Below are 25,457 nucleotides of genomic sequence, written 5' to 3' on the forward strand. Positions count from 1 at the left end.
TCGGAGCAGAAAATGGCAACATTTCACCTTCTACATTCAGATCTTATACCCTTTTGGGTCATGTAGTCCCACTGTGGAATGCAGGTGCGTGTGTGCGTGCGTGCACATGCGTGGGGGTCTGTTTGCTTGGGGAAGGTGTCTTCAAAAGACTTTGTTCTGCTGGCCATTCTTTGAAGCGGGAGGAAGTCTGAGCACCATAAACCCTGACTGATATCTTCTCTTGAAGGCCACACCTAGCCTTTTGCTCCTGGTGGAATGTTGTGTCGGGGGATGCCATCTGTTCCTTTTGGAGGTGACGACTTGTCTTTACTTCTCCTGGGCCAAGAATATATCTGCTTTATACTGACATTACGTCGTCTCAAACTTTATTAGAATAACACAGTTCCACGTACACACCATTTTATTGATATATTGCATTTGAAAAATATGTATTTTCTTCAAAAAAAAAATTATATATATATATATATATATATATATATATATATATATATATATATATATATATATATATATATATATATATATATATATACTGTATGAATGACTTTATACTTTATGAATGATTTTACAAACAAAACCAGCAAGCACAATGTTTAAGACCAGAATTTACTGTATTATGGAGCACAGTACTATACACACTTATTACAATTGAAATATAAAAACACTTCTATTTCTTTGACCATTATTCTTTTAAGTCTCTTTGTTTAGTGCAAAGATTGCTGCAGCACTGACATTCATCTGAGCGGCATGTGTTCTCTACTGTAGGAAATTCAATCGCCTCAAATACAAGTATGTACGACTTTTTTCTTTTTTCTAAAAGCTCAAACAATTGCTTGCATTTGGAACATTCAATGACCACCAAGGGAGAGAGCAGAAAATCTGTCTATTTCTGTGTAAGTAAACACTCACACCATACAGTTTACACATCATGTTTCATATAGGTGAGGTGCCAAAGGTTCGTTCTCAACAGGACAGTGAATAGCAACAAAGCGACAGGGATGCTTCCATTTCAAATTCATTCCTCCACCTTTGATTTTCTCTTGGAGCTCTTAGGTCGGGATTCCTCCGCTTGGGCAAGTTCCGGGGAACCTGGAGGGTCAGAAGGCGGGCTGGGAACATTGTCCACATCCGGGTCAGGCTCAAGTGATGTGGAGGGGCCTTCGGAGCGAGACAGACACAGCAAAGTAATATAAGAATATCATTTATAATACAGAAACATCTTTGACTAGGAGCAGCTCTAATAACATTCGAACGTACGTAAAATGGCCGGCGAATCTTATCTGTGATAACGCTGTGTATTTGAAAAACAGCTTAGCATGTTTATCTTGAGAAAACATCACTCTACCAGGACTTTAAATAGATGCAGGCTGTTAACAGGACAGATTTTCATCAGTGAAGAAAATAACTGTTGTAATTTGCTTGACTCTAAACAAGTCAATGCCCATGGGTTTGCTTACCTTTGAACAAAGAAAGACGCCTACAATTATTAATGTGCTGCCTTCAAACTGTATCACTCCTTTGTAGACAATTCCGTTCCAGTCAAGATTGTGCCATATTGTAGCTTGAGGAAATTTTACATATTGAATTAAAACAGCTGCTGCTTTTAATGGAGCAGTTCAAGGAAAAAAAACGTGGTTGACGTCGAACAATGAGAGTGACCTATTCTGTTGTGTAATTGGAACATGGTTTTTGCCCTATTAACTAAAAGCACTCATTGAGCGCATATTAGAAAAGTCAAATGTACTTGTGGGCAGCTGCATGTTCTTGTTGTAGCTGGCAGCAGAAGACATGGCCTGACCCAGAGCTTGGTTAGTACCAAGAGGAGCACCCGGGCTCGGAGCGGCCGCTCCGGAGCTCACTTTGGACTTGGAGCTCTTTGACGGTTTGGTCCACACCACGCTCTCTGTCACCTGCAGGGCCGCTCCCATCTTCTGAGCCATGTCGACGAGCTGGACGAGGAGGACGTACAGCTTTTAAGAAGAACTCTCACCACCACCACGTCAGCAGAATCGGTACCTCTGGGTCAAAGTCGAAGCTGCTGCTACTGTCTCTCAGCACGTTGACTTTTCTCTCCATTTCCTGGTACTGAGTCAGCGCCCCGTTCTTGTCAGCGTGATTGTAAAGGAAGATTGCAAAGTTCAGGTTGACCAGAGGGTTTGATCTGCGGAGAAAGGTCACCAAGACGGGAATGAAACACTTCAAGTGGCAGGATTAATAGGATATGGGTGAGAGAATGCAATATGACTCACTGGTCCAGATTCACGGCTTGCTCGTACGCTCGGGTGGCATTCTCCACATCATCCAAGTTGGTCAAAGCCACTGTTATCAAATGCACGCACTTGAATTACGACACGAAAAGAGGCTATGATGACCGGTGCAATGTACGAGGGGTGTATGTAAAGTTTTAAGCGTGGTGCATAATGAACGGGGATGCATGTCCCAGACAAAAGAGCTGTTGTACAATGGGGCAAACGTATATAGTGTTCAGCCCTTGACGGGGACAAAAGTAGAATAAAAAAGTATCCGAACCTTTTGGAATTTCTCACATAGTAAATGTGATCTAATCTTTCCCAAAATCACACAGATGAAAAAAAAAACCTGTCTGCCCTAGTTAAAACCACCCAAACATAAAAAGGTTCTCATATTGTTAATGAGAATATCATTCAAACAACAACAAAAAAGGGGAGGAATAAATAAGGGAACCTTCTACCTAAGGAGACATTGAGAACAATTAATAGCTTGTTTTGTTTTTTCAAATAAATATAGTCAGGGTGTGTCCTTTCACCGAGGATTGGCTTAAGGCTTTCCCGCCCACTGTACGTACACACAGACCTGTTCAGAATGAAAAGTATTATCTGAAATGCTTCATGCCTCGTTCAAAAGAACTCTATGAAAACCAGCGATCGTAAATTGTTGATTTTTGTAAAGCTGGGGAATGTTACAAAACCATCTCTAAAAGTCTGAATGTTCATCAATCCACAGTAGGAAAAAAAATAAAAAATGGAGCGACTTTGCTCCCAAGGAATGGCCTCCCATCAAAAAGAATGTCATATAGTTCCGTGTAGAATACTCAGAGGTAAAAAGGAAGCCAAGCGTGCCTGCTAAAGACTTACAGAAGCATTGGCACAATCTAATATTTCTGTAAATACATTGATTACACGTAAAACACTGGCAAAAAACGTGTGTGAACTACATGGAGGAAGCTAGTGCTGTCAAAAACAAAACATTGCTGCACATTTAATATTTGCAAAACTGCACTGGACGCTTCACAAAACGTCTGGCAAAATATTTTGTGCACACATGAAACTAACGTCGAACTGTTTGGGTAGAACACACACCGTCATGTGTGGAGGACAAACGGAAAAGCTCAACAACATCAACACCTCATTGATGCGTATTGGAGACGATACCTCGGGGCCTGGACAACGTGCTTTCATTTATGCAAACATGAATTCAAAGGTTCATGAAGATGTTTTGCGGGAAAATCCGAGGCCGGAGCAAAGAAAACGCAGACGTGTGCTGCGGAATGACCTCATATAGTCCTCGTAAATGCCAACGCTTTGAGACCTGTTACCTGCCAGAAGCATGTAAAGCTCGCCCAGGCGTGGGCTCAGGTTGATGGCGGCACTGAGGAAGTGGAAAGCAGAAGCATACTGCTGCATGGTCAGGTGGACCAGCCCCAGGTTGTACAACACCTTCCAGTCAAACGGAGACAAGTAGTGAGCTCGCTTCAGGCAGCTGATGGCCTGGGAAAGGAAAGATGAGAAAAAGAGAGATGTCAGCAGCTGACAGGTAACTCAATAAAATATTACCTTAAAAAAAATAGTGACACTCAGCGACCTGATGCACCATCAAGGTCTGTCCATCAATGTTGAAGATTACAGGAAAAAGAAAAACTCCAAACTTGTCAGTGAGACTATAGGGAACTAGTTTTAAATCTGTGTGTGCCACACTGCACAGAAAAAAAGGATAACATATCCTAATCTGTAAATGTGGTACAAATTGTGTTTTTCCATTGTAAATTAGAACTAAATGGAGCAATATGTAAGGAATAAATTACCAACGTTAAAAATGTTATTCAACCCAAAAAGATGTTTTTGGTTTTACATTTGTCAAAGTACTCACATTTTGCACCTCCTGCTATTTCCCTACCAGCAGGATCGGAACCCGTATTTCCTTAGTATCGAGCGATACCAAATCTCAAGTACCAAACAGCCCTTTGGCCACTTCTATCATGTGGAGAGCTTGGGAGTATATTTTCATTAGCTGTCGAGAAATTCTGTGTGGAGGCATGATGCTAAAGCTACTGACTTGGGGATTAACGGGAATTCGCAGGAAAGAATTGGACATTTTCCACATGCTTGCCAGAGTGTACTGGGGAATATGAAGCTATCAGCCACATTAGTACGGCATTCAACACAACAGCTATGTCAAATATGGCGCCGGAGGCCTTATTTTAATCATTCTGATGTAGTATACAGCTGTACAGGTATATCATTATGAGAGCTGTTAATAATATTTCAATCACTCAGTAAGAGACTGATAAAGCCAACATATTAGGCCAACTTTAATAATAAACGTGTTCAACACCTGCCTCATGGCGTCGCTCAAAAATGTGCATTGTTGGTAACGCCAGACTTTGCGATATATTGTGAAAGTGGTTGTAATGATGAGGCTGGTCATTGTAACATATAAACAATCACCTTGTATGCAATCTTATTTGCATTTCGAGATTGCCCTCTAGTTCGGATGACCACAAAGGCTGTCTTCCATGCGCAAAATTATGACCACTCGTCGGACAAAGTTGCTATCCCTGCACGGTTTGCACTTTCCTGCGCCGACAAAACGTTTTGAATCTTTTGTATACTACTGCTAGAAAATTGAGGCCGCATCACTGAATTTGATTAGTACAACCTACCTACTACATTCAGTCAAGTAAGTTTCTGACAGCGGTGTAAACATCGATCTAGCGTATAACTCAAACAAACAAAAGAACAAACAAATAAATAAATAAATCTACGGTGATAGAAGGAATGCCGCTTCAAAGTGGCTGCGTTGGTGGCGGGTTAGGGTGAGCACGCAGCTACAGATCCACCTAGCAATCTGCGGACATTCGGCTCAAGAAACAACCTCCCAAATACACCGATATTCGAAAAAGCAGTAACAGAAGATTTTCAATGGGGCATCACACCAGCTGACAATTGTCGAATTGAACCACGGAACCACTCCCATGAACGCCATCTAAAGCACATAATGTTTTTTGAAGTGGAAAGTGTGGCATCGGGGGAGCACAATTTCAAAGTTATGAGTATATTTATAGTTTGAGCCTGAAACTACAGAATCCACACTAAACGTATAAAGGAGATGCATATGTAATAAATGCTGAGAAGACAAGCCAGACTGCAGTGAATTTCTCTTTAGGTCTTAACTAAAAAGGCTGAGTTGAGTGACATCTTTTCATTGTTACACGGATCTCCACCAGGGATTGGCTTATTTTAAAAGTGGTGTTGCTGACAGACTGACACAGATGAAACATTTTATGAACATTTTGAATAAGACGACTCGAGCATGAAATCTTCCATGTTTACTTCTTTGAAAACTTTAAGACTAAAGGTTTAAATACACAGGGTAAGAATCTCAAGCCTGTTATTGAGTTATTTTTTCTGTGGTCGGGAAAATTCTGATGCAATTAAAAAATTAAAAAAAAAGATTACCATCCCATTTTAAACATAAATCATGCAAAGAAGGCAATCACTTTCCTTTTGTTGTGGATGACTTACTATACAGTAGTGTAGGGCTGCACAATTGATCGAATTTTAATCGTGATCACGTTCTTGGTTGGAACAATTAATTAAGTTGATCGCCAGCGATATGAACATTTAAAAAGCCGGCTATACTGTATGCGTCAAATCAAGCACTTTGTCATTCTACCTCATGCAATGTTTACCACATGTTTGCATGAAAAATGCCTCTGCTTTTCTCACACTAATATATTATTTACCAGTGTGAAATGGTGTTGAGTTTCTCACTTGATTACTAATACGTATATACAGTGCTAGCTGTCGGTTGAAACCCAAAATAGGAATACATTCGGTTTGAAATGACCGAAAATGACATTTTGACTGCTAATTGATTACAATTTGCCTAAAAGTAAATAATGTGCATGGTTCTATGCTGGCTTCAATTTTTTTGTTGGTTTGCACTCAGCAAATAACCCTGTGTGCCATATAGGGGCATAAAGATTAGATTTATTCTATGTTAGGAATTCTTCAAGCGTTTTTGTTTGTCATGTTAACTTGTGTCTTGTTTTGAAATGCGCTTTTTTTTAAACTGAAAGGTCGCGCTATATTTCTATTTCCTGTTTAACTTCCAACGCAAATTGGTTGCCTCGCGTTGCGCATTGTGTCCCTTTGCTCCAAACACGTCCGAGGTGTCGCCCAATTGCTCAATGGCGCAAACTGCATTGAGTGCAATTCAAATGCGTTGCTTGTTACACCGTCCATAATCGGTGTGAAACAAGCAATTTTTATTCTTGCAAGCCACACAGAGCAGCAATATAAGAATGAAAGAGCCACCAGTTAGCGACCCCCATCTAAAAAGAGCAAACAGTACTTACTGCCACATATTTCTTTTTGCCAAAGAAGCACATGCCGATATTATTCCACAGAGGAGGGCTTTCAGGCACAGCGCATGCTGCGACCCGGTACTTGTTCATGGCCACATCAAAGTCCCCGTGGGTCTGCATCATGCTGCCTGCAGCCAGGATGGCCTGCAAATTAGCGAGGTATTATAGCAAGACCGTGCACCCTTTAAAAGAGGATGAACGATGGCGCAGAGCATTTAACAAGCGATGACATTTTCATTTGGCATGATCCAATGTGATGCTATCATCAAGGCTGATCAAACCAAAGAAAACAAGACGGCAGCACAGGTGTGTACCTTATAATTGTTGGGGTCGAATGTGAGGGCATTTCCAAGGTGCTCAAAAGCTTTTTGGTATTTACCAAGCTGTAAAAAAAAAAGAAGTTACCACAACAATTTACCTGGCATTAAAATACAATTTCAGCCTTTGTACCGATAATCCCAATGATATCGTTTGACCTACCGAGAGATAGAGCAGCCCGAGAGTTGTCAGGAGTTCCGTATTCTCCGGGGAGAATCTGAAAGGGTAAACCACAATGCAAAAAGAAACAAATGACTCTTGACATGTCATTTAATGACCCATCTGAATCTTCAGCAAGCCTAGTTAATTTTCAGTGATTGTGCTGATGATCCAATCAGGATTCATTTCAATGCAATGGTGGCATATTTAGTGAAAAAGAAATGGTAGCAAGGGGGCACATCATTATTTAAATCAAACCCGTTGTAGTAAGTCTAATGTAAGCAACCACGCAGTTTGATCACTTGATTAATTCATTGAGTGTCACCAGGAGGCAGACATAACGAGCGCCATGACACGGATTCCGTATCCTTATTTACACCAAGTCTTGATGTTTAAATATTCAACATATGAATAGGGGTGAAAATGAACCGATCCAGACAAACAGTACAAACCATCAATACAGAAGTGAAAAGGCCCCTGAGGTGAAAATGTCAGAATACAGATTTGATGACAAAACGCTGGCACAAAAATGAGGAGGAAAGATATTTTTTTTTGAAAAGCCTTCTTGAAACGTTGGCCATGAACAGTGTGTGTGTTTCAAAGTGCTTCAAAGTGTTCCTCTGCTATTCATGGCCGATAGGGGCCGAGACTGAAAACTGACTGAATTATTGACCGTCCCAAAATACGGTATCGACAACTCATATTTATTTATGGAGTACTTTAAGGATAGTGCACTAAGCACCGCAGACACCCCAAAGGCATGTATATTCTTAGGCAATAAATGACAGTGTCTGAAATATTTTCTTTGAAGACGAAGCTAACACTAGTGCATAATGTTAATATCGTATTATCATTTAGCTTGTTGTTGAATTTTCTTCTGTGTGCCGACCAATACCAGAAAAGAGACCAGAGAGGGGAATCACATTACAGTACACCTATTTTAAAATCTCTGCATTGGTTCCCTGTGTCTTTTCAGATCAATTTCAAAGTTCTTTTATTGATCTATAAAGCTCTTAATTCTATGGGTCCCACATATTTATAGGATCTGCAGTGTTTTCTATAAAGTGTTTTTTTCAGCAGAAGAGACAGGTGTTCCAGAGAATCGTGACGGTGTGAATAAAAAAAAAGGGGGGGGGGGGGGGGGGTGATTGTGATTTTTCTGACAAATACTGCAATTTTGATACAATCATGCTTCATTATGATAACCACAATGTATGCCAGAAAATGGTATGATGCCATCAAACCATTAAAAGCTATTACTCTAATAATACAAGGACATCAAAGACATTTTGTAGGCGAGGCCGCTTTTTTTTTCAATGGTTTTTAACACTTTCAAGTACGGCAAAAACTACAATAGTACTTGTTGTGGTGTTTAAATACGCAATTGTGATTTTTTTTTTTTTTAGATTATATTAATCCTTTCATATTTTTGCTTGGAATGAAGTGCTTCTCACAGAGTGATGGCTTGGCAAAATTACAAGTCATATCAAGGTATTAATTGAACTTTTAGGTCAGTAATGGCGAGAGCAAAGGTGTAAAAATCATAATGAGAGTATTTATGATTTATACATTTATATATTATATAAATGTGAAACTAAGTAATAACTAGTTTGTTTAAAAAAAAGGTCAGAAAGTATCTCGCATTTAAAAAAAACAGTCTGAGAGCAAATCTAAATCGAATCAAATCAATGAGATCGTGAGACTACTTACTGTGTCAATCTCAAAACAAAATTGCAAAAGTGCAAAATTGTACAAATATTTCAGATATTTAATTCACGTTTTACGTGCATGGCTGATGTCATGTTTGCGTTTCGTACATGTGCTAAATTGCTAATGCTGCTGTCGTCAGATATTATGACAGCTTTGACTGTCTTGTAATTGCATCATCTGTGGTTGCGATTTTGTTCCCTAAACAATATGTTGCTCAGGTCCAGCAGCGGGGGCTAGGATCTAGGAGTGGCGGGCCACTGCTCCTAAATGAATGTAGAGGTAATACTTGATCTACTTTTACCCTATTGACTCTCTGGGACCCTGAGGTCCTCTGGCACTGGCCTTCAAACTACTCAGTAAGGCAGCATTCCAATTTTTTTGTCCATGACCTTAGAGCTGCAGAGAAAGTCAGTGTTTTTCAAAGGACTTTTTTACTTTAGCATTGGGCTAATTTTATTGATATTATTGCTGAAATTGACTTTACTTGCCTTGAACTCAAGCCTCTGCATCAGCTTTGTGGAAATCAAACCATTTCGAAGGTTCTACTATCGCTCTGCCAATCCTCTGAAAAATGACGATGAGAAATAGCTGTCGGATGCCCGGCCGTGTGCTCCCAAAAATTAATTCTAACCATTGCAGCTTAAGTAGTTAAAGCTTAAGAAAACCTTCTGAAGTTCTCACAGACAAATGCGCATTTTGGCCAATTGCGCATTCCCTAAAATGTTGTAACAAATAAATGAAAAACTGTTGATTACAAGACAGACAATATGTGAAAGTTTTTCTCCCCAATTCCAGTTCCAATTGCACGCCTGGCTGCTCAGAGAAAGTGAGCATGTGTTTAGTAGGCATGAGCGGAACAGGAGCGGTAGTCAATTAGTGATGTCACAAAATGAGGACCGAAACGTCTTCTTGGATCGGGCGGGGCTGGTGCTGAGAGCAGCAAAGAGCAGGAATGCTCAGAGATGAGTGAGCAGCAGTATCCAAACTTTTTTTTAATCTATCTCAAGAGAGTCAAGCTGCAGCATATGTTTCAATGTAAATCAAACAGCAGTCATTTTCTCACAGCTATTAGGGAATAACTTTGGATAACTCACTTTTGACAAGCACGCAACAGACACTCAAAAAACAACCCACTCTAAGCTTCATACAATCGATTCTTCTGTACAGTCTACGTGCTTCTACACAATGCTTTCTGTATCTAACCGGTCGAAGTTCACCCGCATCCCAACCATAGCTTCCAAAATCCTTGGTCTCCCACACCAAATCTTACGGGACTCAACATGTCCATTACTCATCTGGCAAATGCCATAATTCAAGACAGCACCCATCCACCTAACCAATATTTCATTCCACTACCCTCACGACGCAGACACAAGACAATCAAGTTCAGAAGAGCCAGTCTCTGCAAAAGCCTCATTCCAACAGCTATTGCCGCCCTGAACAGCAGGCCTCGTTAACCTGCTGTCGCTACTGTATTGTCTTTCTCTTGCGGGGGCCTTTGTTCTTTGTCAAGTGTTTTGTTTTTTTTGCCTCTTGTTTTTGTTGCCTGATGTGTGAATGAAGCCCCCACTGTCAGCAAAAATGAAATTTCCTACAGGGACCAATAAATTCATCTAAGTCTGTTGGTGACTAAACTGACATTCCCCATCGTGATCAATAGAAAGAAAAGTTCAACTCTCCTGGCCCATTTAGTCCTCACTCACCCCCCTTACTAAATGTCTTATTCGATGCATTTTTTTGCTCAAAATATGTTGAAAAAAAAGAGGGAGCTCTGCAATAGGCTGCCAACTCTCAACGCAGATGACAAAAACAACAACTCGGTGACTGTTTCCATTAAAAACAAAATAGATGGACAGGATCTTGAAGGAATCTTGAGGGAAACGCGGTACAGTCTTGGTTTTGGAAGGACAACTGGAAAGAAATGCAGCTACCTAACATTCTATAGCTGCAGCTGTTTGTTGATGTTGGCACGATTATCCAAAAACTCTCAAATTTAAACATTAAACTTTGGCCAGAGGTGATGCATGAGCTGTGTAGCAAGCAATGCACCACAAATCGGGATGACGATGCAGATATACATATATTTCCCATGCACCATGTCCCAGATTGGAAAACAGCATATCCCCTACTGTGTTACATAACCCTCAGCCTACATACAGACCACTGTTTCTGAACTTTTTAATTTTTTTAAGTTCATCCTGTGTAGTGGATTTCATTCTGTTGTATTGTACTATTTGTAAAGTGACATCATGTGCATACTGTCATACTGTACTTGCCGACTCCGAATTTGTGCGTGAGACTCCAGATTTTGAACCCCATCTACAGCGTAACACATTTCGGCTCACGATGTAAGTATGAGAGTCATTTTGACAAACATATCTCCAGCTTTTTCAGATCCCAAGTTTGGCAAGCACAGTATGTTTGCTTTTGTCTATTCTGAGCTGAACTTACTCCACTGCTCTCTTGTACACATCAATGGCTTTGTCAGTTTCGCTGGCCAGTAAGTGGACTTTCCCAAGCATCATGAAAGTTGCGTCGTGTTTGTTTAACTGGAGAGCCATGTTGAGTTGCTCCTCAGCCTGACACACAGAAGTCAAAATTGAGAACTGGTAAATAATGCTCGGCTCAATCAGCATACTTACATGTTTGAAGTCTTTGATGAAGAAATAGCACACTCCCAGATTGTGACTGATCTCCTGAAGTAAGGAAGAGAAATATTTACAAAAGTATGCGGTCCTTTAGTACACAGTTGGACAGCTGCTCAAGCGCAGTCATCCTTCAGTACCTCTGAGCCTGATTCCCAAACACTTTGGCAAGCACTGTAAAATGTTATGCCCCATGGCACAAAGCCCATCACATGAAGCAAAATTATGCACATATTTGGAAGAGTGCAGCTACTTGACTAGCCCGCCTGCAGGGTTGCGTGCGGTGCATTAGGAAATTACCTATGCTTAGAACAAAGAAGGAGCCATAAGACTGCAGTTAAGTAACTAAATGTGATGAAGCGCATGGATGCATTTCAGCAAACCGATTCGAAATATTGTGGCCAGCATAAATGTGCAGATGTTCTTTGATAAAACAGGGTTCAAATCGAGGGTGAATCTGGACGTTTCTCCTTTTCAGTACAGAAAAGTACCTTTATTGCAGATAAAACCTTATAAACGTGGACAAAAACGGCATGCTGTTAGTACATAAAGTGTCGTAAAGAAGCGTGCTTCTTTTCTTTTACCCAGTCTTTCTCATTCAGCCTTGCAGCTTCCCGGTAGAATTCAATCGCTGCTTTGTGCTTTCCGAGTAAAAACCTACAAGAAGACAACCGTGATCCATATAAGAAACTCACCATCTTAACATGCGCAGCAGACATTCTATCCATCCTACAGCAGTAACAGTAGTAGTCACGCTTGGGCGTCTAATCTTTCCCTCAAGTATTAGTAATGCTGAGAGCATTAGTAAAATTCTTCATGATATTGAGCCAGTCTGGAGCAAACTTACAGAGATCTGGCTACTTGCTTCAGATTGTCAGCGCTGCTGGGATTAAGGATGGCACAACTCTGAAACAGCTCCAGGGATTGTTGGATCTTGCCCTCGAGACGCAAGATTAGTGCTGTGTCAAGAAAAAAAAAAGAACAGACAAATAAAAAAGAGCTTGAATTGCACAAAAAATTATTACATTAAACATCTAAGGAACAGTATGCGGTCCAAAGTCGCATGTCAGCATAACATGGGGATCTCTTACTACAGATATTCCGTTTCATGTTGCATGTGTGCGCCGGCTCACCTTGCACATATATGGCATATTCACACATTCCATTACTCTCCTGCAGCTGCTCCTTAATGATTACCTAGGTGGACAGGATTGAGAAAAGTCAAGAAAAGCGCCAACCTCTTTGGTTTGACATATATGGCAAGAAAAGCTTGCCATCATTTACAAGAGGTAATTTATTCTCAACTTTATCTATATAGCACTTTAAAGTCAGTGGTGCATAAACATGTGGTGAAATTGGTCATACACAGTGATGACAATTAATAAATGAAAATTGAACCAATAAATAACACTTACAGGTTATAAAAAAAACAAACAAACAAAAAAACAATAGCGTTGACTCTCATAGTGGGTCGAAAGCCCAAGGATAGAAAGGTGGCTTTAGATGAGTTTTCAAGTTAGACAAGGATCCCCCTCCCTTGCCAGGCACAGTACCAGTTAAAACTAGTTAAAAGTTTAGAAACACCCACTAATTATTTGTTTTTTTAATTCTTAAGACTTCAATTGTCAGATGTACGAAGAAATATTGAATTATTCTGTGAAAAAAAAGCAAATCAAACCAGAGTACATTTAATAATTTACAATTTAATAAGGTACTTTATGTCCAGATAACAGTTTTGAACATCTTGGTATTTTCTTAAGTCAGTTTCATGATCTGGATGATGCTTTATGACCCGGATTGACTTTCCGTTTAAAGATGTGCATTTTCAATAGTTAAAAGCTTGAGTTTCCTGACCTTTAGTGTGTTTGAAACTATTGGAATTTGGACGTGTTTCCAAACCTTTCACTGGTTCTGCATACAGACCTGCGAAAATGTATTATTTACCCCTTCCTGATTTCAAGTTTTTTGCATATTTATCACTCACAAACGTTTCATTACATCAAACCAATGTCACACTGAGACAACCCAAGAATATATTAAATGTTTTTTTTTTTTTTTAACTAAATTGTGGTTTTGTTTACCTGGGTGAGAGGAGTATGAGGGGGGGTTATAGCGAGTTGTGCCACCTTTGGCAGCAGTAACTGACATCAAATGTTTGCGATAATTCATAATGAGTTTTTAACACCGCTGTGGACCATTCCTCTTTGCAGAATTGTTTTAACTTCCATGGAATTTCCGAGCAGCACTGCCATTTTAATAAAATCACACCATAGCATCTCAATTGAATTTAAATTCAGATTTTGACTTCACCACTCCAAAACTTTAATTTTGTTTTGTTGAGTCATTCTGAAGTGGACATGTTGGTGTCTTTTGGATTGTTGTCATGCAGCAGATCCAAAAGTGCTTGGGTTTGAGGGCACAATCTGGCCAGATATTCTCCTTTAGGATCTTCTGGGAAACTGCAGAACTCATTTTTCTGTTGATCACAGCAAGTTGTCCTGGCCCTGAGGAAATAAAGCAGCTCCAGACTGTGACACTGCCACTACCATGGTTTATTTTTGGCATTGTTTTCTTTTTATCAAATGCTGTGTCATGTTTACGCCAAATGCAATGGGCTTGACACCTTCCAAAAAGGTACCAATACACAAGCTGTTTCTCTACAAGTCTTGGGAATCATCAAGTTCTTTTTGACAAATGTGAGACGAGCCTTTGTGTTCTTTTGTGACAGAAGTGTAAACACTGGCTATAACTGAGATAAGTTCTTTAGGCTCCTTGGTGACCTCCTGGAAGAGTCATGGTCGCACTCTTGGAGTAATCTTCAACTCGACTACTCCTGGGAACGTTTGCCACTGTTCCCAGTTTTTTTTCATCTGTGGATGATGATGACAGTGGTTCGCTGGAGCCCCACAGTCTTGGAAATGGTTCTGTACCCTTCTCTAGCCTGACAGATATCGATCACATTTCCCCCCATTTCTTCTGAAATGTACAGTATTTAGATTGTGGCATGGTGTGTTTGTTCTCTGGGTTTTGTAGCCTACTTCATTTTGTCTCTCATAAAGTGATTTTTTTTCAACAAAGCTTGTGGCAATCATGTTTGGGTATGACCTGTGAAATTGAAAGTCAGCTTCCTCAAAACTCTGGTTAGTCACAGTTGCGTGATCCCTGCTAGTTGCTGTATTCAACAGGGGGCCAAAGATAGGTTTGTAGTCGTTAAATGAAATAACTTAGAAACTGCATTTTCTATATCCATGGGTTGTCTCAGTGTGATCTTAAAATTGGTTTTACGAAATCAAACTTGTGCGAGTGATAAATATGGGAGAAAAAAACAGAAATCGGGAAGAGGGCAAATATTTTTCCACAGTGCTGTATGTGGACACGAGGGCTACCATATGGGTGATTGCTCTGATGAATGCTGCTTACCTTGCAGGTTTCATAATCTTTACGTATATAGTGATGGTGGATGAGCCAGTTTCTCCTTTCTACTATTGGGAGCTCAGGGGCTGAAAGAAAGCGAGCACAAAAGTGAAAAGTATTCACGACTAAGTTCATTACCATTTTCCATTCACATCATGTCTTTGTGTGACTGTTGAGTGATTTATCCTGAGAGTCCCCTCCTTTTGCAGTCATTATTACATCTCTGAGCCAAAGCCACATGGCCCGCTGCCAGTCACGGCATGTAAGCGGTTTCCCCCTCTTAGAAACACGCAGCCCGCTCTATTTGAGACAATTTTCAATTCGTACAGTCCTAATTTGTCTGATGAATAAATAATCCACCAACCAATCCGACAGCAGCCGTTAGCGCTGCACACAAAATAGCGCCGCAATCAACTCACAAGTCACGACGTGAATGTCGCCACACTTTCAATCGTTTTTACATTGCAGCAGGTATGGGTAGTCTGCTTGTTGCCTGGGCAACAATGTCTCGCACTAGACAAGTGCTGGTGACAGAACATTGAGGGAATTTGAGCAGGAGAAGCTGGATCATTAGAAATTGGACCATGACGGTTCAAATCTTCTTACCAGTTAAAGGCCAACCTTTATTTCACAAGGAAAAAAGTCTGAATTGTATTGAAGACTAAAAATAGGATTAACAGCAATGTGAAAGGAAGTGCTCGGTTTAAATCTGCCACTGACATTTACGAATATCATTAATGAACTGCCTGCGTGAGAATCGTGTGAATTACAGCAAAGCTCCCTTCGGTTCCTTTGCTGTCAGCGCTTCAAGCGGCGCGCCTTTGATTTGCTGCTAAAAACGCGGCCACTTCCAAGTTGTTCGGAGAAATCCTCTCCATGGCTGCATGAGCTTCAAACGCACTCAGTGGGTCAAGATTGGGAACGGGCCTATTTGGAGTGACCTAATCCGCTTTCTTCCTGCTGAGACAGCAATCATATTCTCTCAGCTGTGGCCCCGAAGCGCCTCGGTGTCCACTAACTGAAATCTGGGGAGAAGGGATGGCATACATATTTCACATGTATTCCTCTAAGTTGTGTATGAATAGCGATAATAATAATAATAAGCAAAAGTTGCCAGAAAGAGGGCACAGCATGGAGTCTCCCAAAAATAGTCGTGTTGAAAAAACTTCATCCCACGCATGCTGCTGTTCATTGTTGTATGTGATCAGGCGAAAGCTTGCATGCGGTCCGACTCGACTAACGGGGAAGAAGAGCAGACGAGACGCATGCTGAGATCAAAAGACAGACTGAGGAAAAGTACCATATTGGAAAATGTGAAAGTGTAGCTTTACCCCACCAAAATATTACACTACGTCATTTTGGTATTTAATTCTTCATTTATAATTAAGAGCTTTTCAGATCAAATATAATAACATAGCTATGACTTGAGTTGTTCACGTCACTGCTTAAGCCTTTATGAGTAGCAATTTGACCTCATAGTTTTACTTTATACCGAACTTAAGTGTAGGGTTAATGTATAATTAATAAGTCCCAGTACAGCATTTTCTGATGGTGCAAGGCATAACAAGAGTTGACCTCCTTTTGTATGTTGAACACTCAAGACCCCCTTTCTGACGATTACAAGTTCATTTTATTAATATGTACTGTACTGCTCATCTTGTGTTTACGTTAGTTGAAAGTTTCAGTTGCAAGCTTTGAAAAACAAAACATAACTCCATACACAATGTATATACTAAGGCAGGGGTTTCCGAGTCCCGTCCTCGAGAGCCCCTATCCAGGTTCGACACCTGTGTACTAAGGTATACGATAGACAGGGGCTACTATAGCCTATAATACTTATACAACAAAATATATAGTAGCCTTAAAACCTGTTTGCACATATGAACTAGAGATACTCTATTGCATGCGAAAAATTATTGAATGACCTTTCAGACGACACACAAATGACAACTAATGTTATCGTTTGTTATTATAGTTTCGGTAGAAAAAAAAAAAGAAGACTGCATTGCTTCCATTTGAAGCCCACTATGGAAAAGGTGGAGGCTGACCCCTGCAGGAGAGTTACCAACACACATGCATCAGCACTCTTCACCAGGGGGGGAAAAAAAAAACAAGTGGGTCCAAAATGTCAAATTTAAACAAATATTAACAACTTTGATGTAGATATCATGGTATACAAGTTCAATAACGTTACCTTTCGGTGCTCGACGTTTTTTCACTTCTGAGACCACAGGGGGCTGAAATACATAATATTTGAGTCACACAAAAAAGTGATCTCTTTGAGTCTAATGGTTCTTTCTAAAGATTGCATTTTTCTTTGCAAGAAGATAACTAAAGTGTTCAATCAGGCAGCCCTTTGTTTTGCATTTGCCTTTGAGCCCCAGAAGAGATGTTTGCAGTCAGACAGTCACTCGATAGTCAAATGATAACAATGTTGCTGTAGGAAAATTCAACAATAAACTTGATTTTCAGATGTACGCATGCCTTACACAAGTAAGCCATATGTAGAAGACGAGATTTTTGAAAATGTTTAGTTGTGTACATTTTAAAATACACTAACATACCTGCAGCAATAAAAAATTCCCATGTCCTGTTCTCAATTTTATAATTTAAAACATATAGTCAATACATAAGTAGAAGAATGGGACACAACATTTTCACGTGCATATGATACCAGTGGTGTAGTGCTCCCTTGAGATGTGGATACACTCCAAATTTCCCTCTTTTTTTAAGTAGTAAAGAAAAAAAAAAATACAAAATTATCACTTAATTAGGAAAATTCTATTTATGAGGCTCTATAAATGATTTTTCAAGAAGTACTGAAATACTACTATGTGCCGATGAAATGTGTGCAAAGTCACATGTTTAGAGAACTTTGTGGTTGCACTTCGAGAGAGAGATGAAAGCCTCAAAGCTCCCGAACAAAAGGATAATTAAGTATGCTAAAATAAACATACAAAGATTTTTCATACACATGATCTTGATCATGATGATATATGCATTTGCACTTACTCAAATTGGTTTGGTGTGTTTGCACAATGAGTAATGACATTGTTGTGACTGTCATAAAACACATCTTTTTATCAATTATTTCACTTTTGACTAATGCCAATTAGCTCCCCAAATTCATGTTGCGGTATAGTGAGGTATAGTTTCAGATCCATGTTAGGATGTTTGGTTTAAATTCAAATCAGCTTAACAAAGAGTGACTTTAAATATACTAAAATTGAGAAGTTAAGACAAGTGGGAGAATAGTTGCTGAGGAGAATAAAGGGATTCTCTCCAATTAGTTTCGAGAAAATTGAATCTTTGAATGTTGAATGTTTTTATTGTTTAAATCAATGCAAAATGCAAACTCGAAGATCCAAGAGAGTACCTTCAGTTGAAGTGAAAGATTCTTCTCAAAATGTCATTTTCCACCAATACAATCACGATGTTGTATTGTTTTAGGGCTACTTTGCAAGCTTGTGATCATCGCTTCACGATAATCGTACTTACTACTGAGAGTGTCAGCTATCGAATTTGGCGTACGCACAAGGTAATGGCATATACTCTCTAACGTAATTAAATTTCGATTAACACTAAATGGCATATTTAATGTCTATCGATTACATCATCCATTAATTTTATAATATAGGACATTGGGAATGAATGACTTAATGCCTCGCTATAATTAGTTACAGCTATCAGTGGGATAATTAACTTAGCTCCGACTTGGGTTGGCTTACGGTTTAAGGTTAAAATCCGCGCATGTTCAAAATAATTCCCCAGCGTAATTATCTGGTTTTTCTATCAAGCGAACATTAGCGCCACGTGTGACTATTGAGACACACGATAACCATTTATGACTTAAGTGCTCACCGCTATATGTTGCTCCTCGTCCGCCATCTTGACGTAGTCAAAGCTAAATGCTGTTGCCATGGATACAATTGCGGAAGGCGGAGTTGAACGGGTTTTGGAAGATGCGCCCTCTACTGGAGCTCGGAATTCTTCTCTTCCCTTTCTAGTGTAAGTACACTAAAGCTGTTGGAAGTTTTTTTTTTTTTTTTTTTTTTTTTTTTTTTTTTTTAACTTGTACAAGGTCGCATTACGCACACGCGTAATCATTTTAAAAATGCCAAGGACTTATTTTTTCTGTCTGCACTGTGCCTTTACATGGTGGTTTTAAAAGAATTAACCGGAAATCAAACCAAGTATTGATAAAAATGGACGACCAATTGGAACACTACTGTGGATAACAGAATATTGAAAGGTTTATTTAATCAGCTTCCCAATTAAAAGACCCAAATGTACATACACATTAAAATCGTTTACTAATATATACAACATATCTTAACATAGTTAGAACAAATCATATTCTTTAGTAAGACAGTAGTTTATATATATATATATATTAAAAAAAAAACTATATAAACAGGTAGATTAAATATGGTTAAGGCACAAAAAACACTACAAAATCAGTTTGCATTTTCATTGCCTCACCAGCAAGCATGACGATTGAGGTAAAGTTAAAATTCATTGTGCCCCTTACTGGGAAATTCATTGTTTACAAGGAACACTTTTCCCCCGACAAATATGACTTGTTTACTCTTCAAAGGACTCTTCCTTCATATTTCTCAACTTAGATTGTGACTTTGGTTATCAACTCCAACTAAATGTTGTACTTGTAAAGCAGTTAACAGTCAATGGCAAAATGTAAGGCAAAATCAGTGAACAATAAACTAAATACTGTACTAATAAAGACACGCTAGTACCAATCTAAATTGACTATCAACATTGACTGAGTTTCACATGGGTGCCACATGAAAAACAAGTACTGTAGTAGGGTTTACAAAACAGATACATACATAAGGAGTGTGTTCTTTTGCTCAATAATCTCCAATCTTAGTCATGGTTTACATTCACTAGGCAACTGTGAATAAAACTGCCTGACAGCTTTTAAGGCTTCAAACAAGCAATTATTTACAAACCAAAATGTACAAAAATTCGATTAAGTGTCTTTTCTCCCTTCATTTGAGCCAGTAGGCAATAAAATTCCTTCAAGTCTTACCCTTCATGACTTATCATAAGTTTAAACAACAAAACCTAGAAAAGAGGGCTTCAAGTAACATTTACCTCAAGATACAGAATTTGTGGCGCTGCACATGCATATTTTCACATTTGGACCACAACATTTTCAGCTGCTAACTGCCACAACTATTTCACTGTTATGGTGCATGTGTTCTTTCGTCATTTAGGGAAAAAAAAAAAAAGTGGCATAGCAAAATAAAACAAAACAAAACAAAAAAAAAAATCCAATACTCCTGACAGGTTCTAATGTTCTAATATTAAAACTAATTTAACTGGGCTCGTAAAATAGGCCCAGGCTTTCATCTTAACAGCACTTTGAAATGATCTAACATCCAAATGCTTTGTTGTGTTGATGTAATGACATTTGCCCTGCCTCCTTGCATCTAATTCAGCTTTGCTCTACTTTGATAACTGCCTTATGTCACACTATCATGATGAGCACACTTCTAGTCGAGTGCATTTCAAAACATGAGCAAGTCATACATCATTAAATACCTGAGTTCACTTCTATTTTTTTTGTATACTGCCTATCATACAATCATTGATTTAACTAAAACCCAAACCACAATTTCCAGACAGCATGATTGTGGTCCAGCTTGTTTTTTTTTTTTTTTTTTTTTGGGGGGGGGGGTCCAAATTAGTATGATATGCACACAAGGGATATAACTGGTGTAGGAAATAGGGGAATAGGACCCAGTCAAACGTTTTAGTTCCTGCTAAAGGCTCCCTGAGCAGCTGTCGTAGCAGCAGACTGGAATGTTCTGCTGGTCAGGACACCGCTGGAGAACTCCTGCTGAGCCTTGGAGAAGCTGGCTCCTGTACGTCTGTACTTGGAGTGGACCTTTATGGACAATCAAGTCATAAGAGAGTGAAAACTAATAGCAATTTCAAGGGGAAATCCTACCAATTTTTTTTGTATAGCTACATAAATATTGTATTAAGTGACGACATTCTGTATCCTATGACTCACTGAAAAGCAAAACGCAAAAAACAAAAAACAATGACACACTCATGCACTAATTTTGGCGGTCTGATAAATGATTAACCTCTTTTGCAAAGTTGTAAAAAGTGGAGTTTGAAATACCATTTTTAGCAGCATGACGGCGAGGACAGCATTTACAGTGAAAAAGCCAGCAACCACCATCATGACCACGGCCACTGCTAGGTTTGTCTTGATCATGCTGATGGCCGCAATCCAGCCACTGTCAACAATACAGACAAACAAAGGAAGCTATGAACAAACAGGTACTGTGGAAGAGTATACAAAATTAACAAATACATCTGCTAATACTTCACCAGAGATTAATGGAGGAAAAACATCAATGGCTATTTTTCACGTTTCCAGAGGAAATGCAAAGAGAAAAGAACCACACACTTACAAAATATAGAACCCCTTAAAGAAGACAACTGCAATCTGTCAAAGAGACGGAAAGGAGAAGCTAGAGTAGAGGCCACAATACCACACACATACAGACAGGAAAAGATATGACTCCATCCACGCCGAGGAGGCATGCACCAGCAGATTATCCCGCAAATGTACCACTTACCTGTTGCCCCACCTGGGGATGCCCACCGTCTGGATGATGTACACGGCCACTTGGAAGAAAAAGACAAAAAAGAAAAAAAAGAAGCTGAAGGAACTGTCCGACCTAGAAGGGAAAAAGGAATTCAAGATACGTAAAAAAATTGAGTCATGACTGGGATCGGGAATTACAGCAGTTTGAGCTTTCATTAATTTAACATGAACTTGACAACGAAGTTACAAGTGATTGCTGCCACATAAGAATGAAACCACAATACTGTCAATAATTCACTTGGTCCACAAACTCCATGCCAGCCACATAGGAAAGCGTACCTGAAGGCTTTGTAGACGGGTCTGTACCAGCAGATGAAGGCGACGGGAGTGAAGAGGAGGAACCAGAGGATGGACAGACCAAAGTCAACGCCATACTGAGAGTTCACTGTGAAGTAGGCTAGGCAGGCCAGCACGTTGAGGAACAGCGTGACACTATGGACTGCGCACAAACACGAGATTGTGACATGGCATCCTTTAACAATGCAGCATTAAGAGGTAAATAAAGGCATTGTCATAGGTCTGTGATTGGGTCACGGGATTAATTGTTTTCATTGTCATCAAAAATTTAACTCACGTCATCAAAAATTTAACTCAAGTCATTTTAAAGAATTTTGGCATTCATAATTTTCCGCGATAAATTGTTGTGTTCAATAATTACATGTATGCTGAATTTATTGTTCTTTTATAATCTGCAAAAGAAAAATAGTTCATCAAATTTTGCAGCTGGACTCCCAAACTTCCAATGGACTCCCAAACTGTATTTATCTCATATCTAAAACGGTTACTGTTGCCATCTACTGGTGATCAGTCAAGTTGTGAGGAATTTACAGAAGAACAGAATCAAATAGATCTCCATCCATCCTCGTTTAAAAAACAATGTAATTGATGATGACGATGATTATTTCATTTCGAAAATATATACTTGATGACTTTAGTTTGATCGTATTAGTCTGAGGACACAACAACAAATAGCTGAGAGTCGGGATGGATGGGTGAGTACCAACTTTGGATGCAATGATTCAGTTGAAATTTGCAGAGGAGAATTACACTGTTAACAATATTTTGCTAAACTGAATAACAGGGTAGTCTGTCAGCGCTGACGGACAAATGACAGAATGCTTAAAAAAAACAAACAAAAAAAACGACGGATTAAGAATGTCGAAAGTGTAATTTTCCTCAGTCATCGTAATCGTTGGGATAAACATTATGTCAGATGTCCGCCAGTCGACCATGCTCCTTATACTGAGTGAAATATAGGCCAACTGGCTTGCATGTTTATCTGCTGTATTCCTGCTTTAAAAAAACAAAACAAAAACAAAGGCAGACCAACGATAACGTAAGGGGGGCAAGGCACTGACGATTGTCGGACCAGCAAAAATAAATAAATAAAACTAAGTTGCCCACCTCTGCTCAATAAGCTACACGAGGACCTAGAGTGCGCCTACTTGGTCAGGGCAGTATATTTAGACAGAGGTATTGAAGTGAAATTTATTAGATTGTGCAAGCGAAATTTAGATGCAGCTGCGTTCACACTGTCTTCCTCATGAATTGTCACATCAGCTGGAAAACACTACTTTAGATGGCAAGTTAAATTTTGTGAGTCAATGCCAATGCTAACTACAAGTTAAACAAAGGACATAATTTGAAAGCTTTTTGGCCTATCACTACATGATACTTACACATCCACAAGTAGTACATTCTTCTGCATATCCGGCGGTATTCCTCTGGGATGTCTAACTCGAAGTCTTGGTAAAAGCATGGTTTTACAGGAAAGAACTTGGGCAGGGGTGGCCAGTTGTTCTCAGTGACTGGTGGCCAAAATCACAAAGTTGCGTTACCCCGAACAGTTAAAAAAAAAAAAAAAAATACTGATTTATGAGACTGTAGAGGCTTACAGCCAGTGTTCTGGGGTGTCCTGTTCTGAAGTTCCTGCTCCTTTCTGTCCAACTCTGCCGCTTTCCTCTCCAGTTCTTCTTGCTGTTTGATCAGATTAGCTTGACCTGCTGCTGCTGCAGCAGCAGACTGTTGGGCAACAAGGAGATTGCTGGGTTATATAAAAAGGTATTTCCCTCAAAGAACAATGTGACGGTATCTTAATTTTTAGATCATATATGAAATATGAGGCAACACAGACGACCCGTGGTTAGCATGTCAGTCACACAGTCGAGTCGTTGCAGGTTCGAATCTGAGCAAGTATGTTTCCTACGAGCTTGTACGGGCAATCCAGCTTCTTCACACACTCGCAAAACTCTACTCTAAAAGTGTAACTACTTGCAGGTTTGAATTTGAGCAAGTATGCTTCCTGCGAGCTTGTACGAGTACTCCAGCTTTTTCACACACTCCAAAAACTCTACTCTAAAAGTGTAACTACACATCTTATTTGATTACCACAAGTCTCCCACCTGTGAACTCTGCTCAACAGAGGTTTGCAGTATGGCGGGTTGAGATGAAACCGCTGAGATGGGGATGGTGGTGTCACTGCGGTCCTTCTGTGGAACACCACAGAATGGTGATCTTTTTTTTTTCTCCCAAACGTGTTTGACAAGGAATCAAGGGTTGGAATAATTGCAGTGCACAGAAAAAACACAAGCGGCTTACCAATTCCGTAGTGAATGGGTTGTAATCACGAATACCATCAACTGCTCCTCGAGTGGCCTGAGTGACAGAAGCATCCTAGAAAAGAAGTTAATATACTGTAGTATTCCAGACATCAATGAAAAGGTTCAAACCGACTGCTTCACATTTTACGTGAAGCAATGCTGCTGATTGTGACTTCGGGAAGAACATCGGAAGGCCACAGTTCACAGACGATATAATAAAATATTAAGCCACTCGTGAATGTGGAGCCTTTAGGTCTTTTATTACGTTTGAGGTTCAACAAACACATTTCCTAAGAAAGTATAGACCAAATGTGAGCTTGTATGCCGCTATAATCTAACATTAGTGACAAGTGAAAACAGGACAAACCTCTACAACGACGTTCCTTACGTAGTAGGTGATTCGTTTCCGAATTTTAATTGACTTGTAAATGGAATTGTGTTTAGCATGTGCTAGCCAACGCTATTGGCCGAATACCAGCAGGCACCTGTTGCGACTATTCAGATTGTATCCACCATTCGAAGCACGATTCCTTGTTTTTCTTCATTCACAAACCGTCAATATTTGGACAACATTTCATATTTATATTTACTTATTATGACGCTTGTTCGGGAAGGAAATGTCGAGGCCAAACCCAGCAACCGACCAAACAGGTTTGGGTCGCCTGTTTTCCAAAGGGACCAACTAAGGACTAAGGTCGTTTCACTCTTCAAAGCAGAGAAAAACAAAATAATAGTCTCACCTGGAAGGGATTGACGTCCACGGGGTCAGCGAATGGGTTGCTATCAAATCCCGACATTTTGACGCTGAGTATGCGCTAAACAAGGCACCTTGTTTCGCCTTGCTGGCGACAGCTGCTCCTGATAGCGCGGTGGCGAAGGTGTTCTGCGCATGCGTCACTCCAAAGGTAGGCGAGTCACTTTTCATCGATTTGACTCAGAGGTCATCTCCGGGAATTCCTTTGACTGCGACGCACCATTGTTTGAACGCAATGCGGCCTTAGTGTGCACCGTTCGCACGGAATCAGTTTCTGGATTTAAACTGAAAATAAACGCCTATATCAAAGATGATCTTGTGTATCCGCGGAATAAACCAGCATGCTTTGATGTCTCAACAAAACCTTTTTAAAATATTGTTTTTTAAAGGGTCAACTTAAAATGAACATTTCTCCCCGTGTGGCCATATTGCTTCTAAACATACAACGGGTACAATAAACAAATCGTTTTTCAAACGTGGATCGACTCTGCTGGCATTTTTCCATGACACCAATTCGTGATGGAATATGTATTAAGCAGAAAAACGTTTCTAGGTGTTAAAGCTAAACGCAATCGTAGTTGGTGGA

General features: G+C 39.7%; 2 protein-coding genes across 3 annotated transcripts; both read right to left on the minus strand.

The window, feature by feature from the left end:
* Positions 1-588: 588 nt before the first annotated feature.
* bbs4 (Bardet-Biedl syndrome 4) lies at positions 589-18,815 on the minus strand. Its single transcript, XM_088413748.1, has 16 exons — positions 18,733-18,815; positions 17,066-17,108; positions 14,878-14,957; positions 12,591-12,654; positions 12,305-12,416; positions 12,042-12,114; positions 11,455-11,508; positions 11,264-11,391; positions 7,106-7,160; positions 6,940-7,008; positions 6,617-6,769; positions 3,575-3,746; positions 2,250-2,319; positions 2,017-2,161; positions 1,745-1,949; positions 589-1,158 (listed from the first exon to the last, which is right to left on the minus strand). The coding sequence occupies exons 1-16, from the start codon at positions 18,790-18,792 to the stop codon at positions 1,016-1,018; spliced, it is 1,626 nt and encodes a 541-aa protein (XP_088269874.1). The 5' UTR covers positions 18,793-18,815; the 3' UTR covers positions 589-1,015.
* Positions 18,816-19,271: 456 nt separating this feature from the next.
* On the minus strand, positions 19,272-25,014 carry LOC148424958 (secretory carrier-associated membrane protein 2-like). 2 transcript variants are annotated; one of them, XR_015865493.1, is made up of 10 exons: positions 24,858-25,014; positions 24,116-24,190; positions 23,920-24,006; positions 23,413-23,539; positions 23,197-23,325; positions 21,797-21,956; positions 21,489-21,590; positions 21,321-21,355; positions 21,026-21,143; positions 20,635-20,782 (listed from the first exon to the last, which is right to left on the minus strand). XR_015865493.1 is itself a non-coding variant. In XM_088413989.1 (9 exons), exons 1-9 carry the CDS (start codon positions 24,912-24,914, stop codon positions 20,648-20,650), a joined length of 990 nt encoding a protein of 329 aa, XP_088270115.1. In that variant the 5' UTR covers positions 24,915-25,014; the 3' UTR covers positions 19,272-20,647. The 2 variants fall into 2 exon arrangements, 1 of the variants encoding a protein (XP_088270115.1); XM_088413989.1 differs by lacking the exon at positions 21,321-21,355 and having other exon boundaries at positions 19,272-20,782.
* Positions 25,015-25,457: the final 443 nt, after the last annotated feature.

The sequence above is a fragment of the Hippichthys cyanospilos genome, chromosome 4 (assembly GCF_059441005.1).
Source record: "Hippichthys cyanospilos isolate Australia breed blue-spotted pipefish chromosome 4, RoL_Hcya_1.0, whole genome shotgun sequence".
Classification (NCBI taxonomy): domain Eukaryota; kingdom Metazoa; phylum Chordata; class Actinopteri; order Syngnathiformes; family Syngnathidae; genus Hippichthys; species Hippichthys cyanospilos.

Bases quoted from the DNA above. Each gene is read 5' to 3' on its own strand.
- bbs4 (XM_088413748.1), bottom strand. From the start codon at position 18,792: ATGGCAACAGCATTTAGCTTTGACTACGTCAAGATGGCGGACGAGGAG. The intron at 17,109-18,732 runs GTGAGCACTTAA...TATGTATTTCAG, and splicing joins ACGAGGAGCAACATATAGCG to CCCCCTGTGGTCTCAGAAGT. The intron at 7,161-11,263 runs GTAAGTTCAGCT...TTACCCTTTCAG, and splicing joins GTGTACAAGAGAGCAGTGGA to ATTCTCCCCGGAGAATACGG.
- LOC148424958 (XM_088413989.1), bottom strand. From the start codon at position 24,914: ATGTCGGGATTTGATAGCAACCCATTCGCTGACCCCGTGGACGTCAAT. The intron at 24,007-24,115 runs GTAAGCCGCTTG...GGTGTTCCACAG, and splicing joins ACCCATTCACTACGGAATTG to AAGGACCGCAGTGACACCAC. The intron at 23,540-23,919 runs GTGGGAGACTTG...GTTGCCCAACAG, and splicing joins CTGTTGAGCAGAGTTCACAG to TCTGCTGCTGCAGCAGCAGC.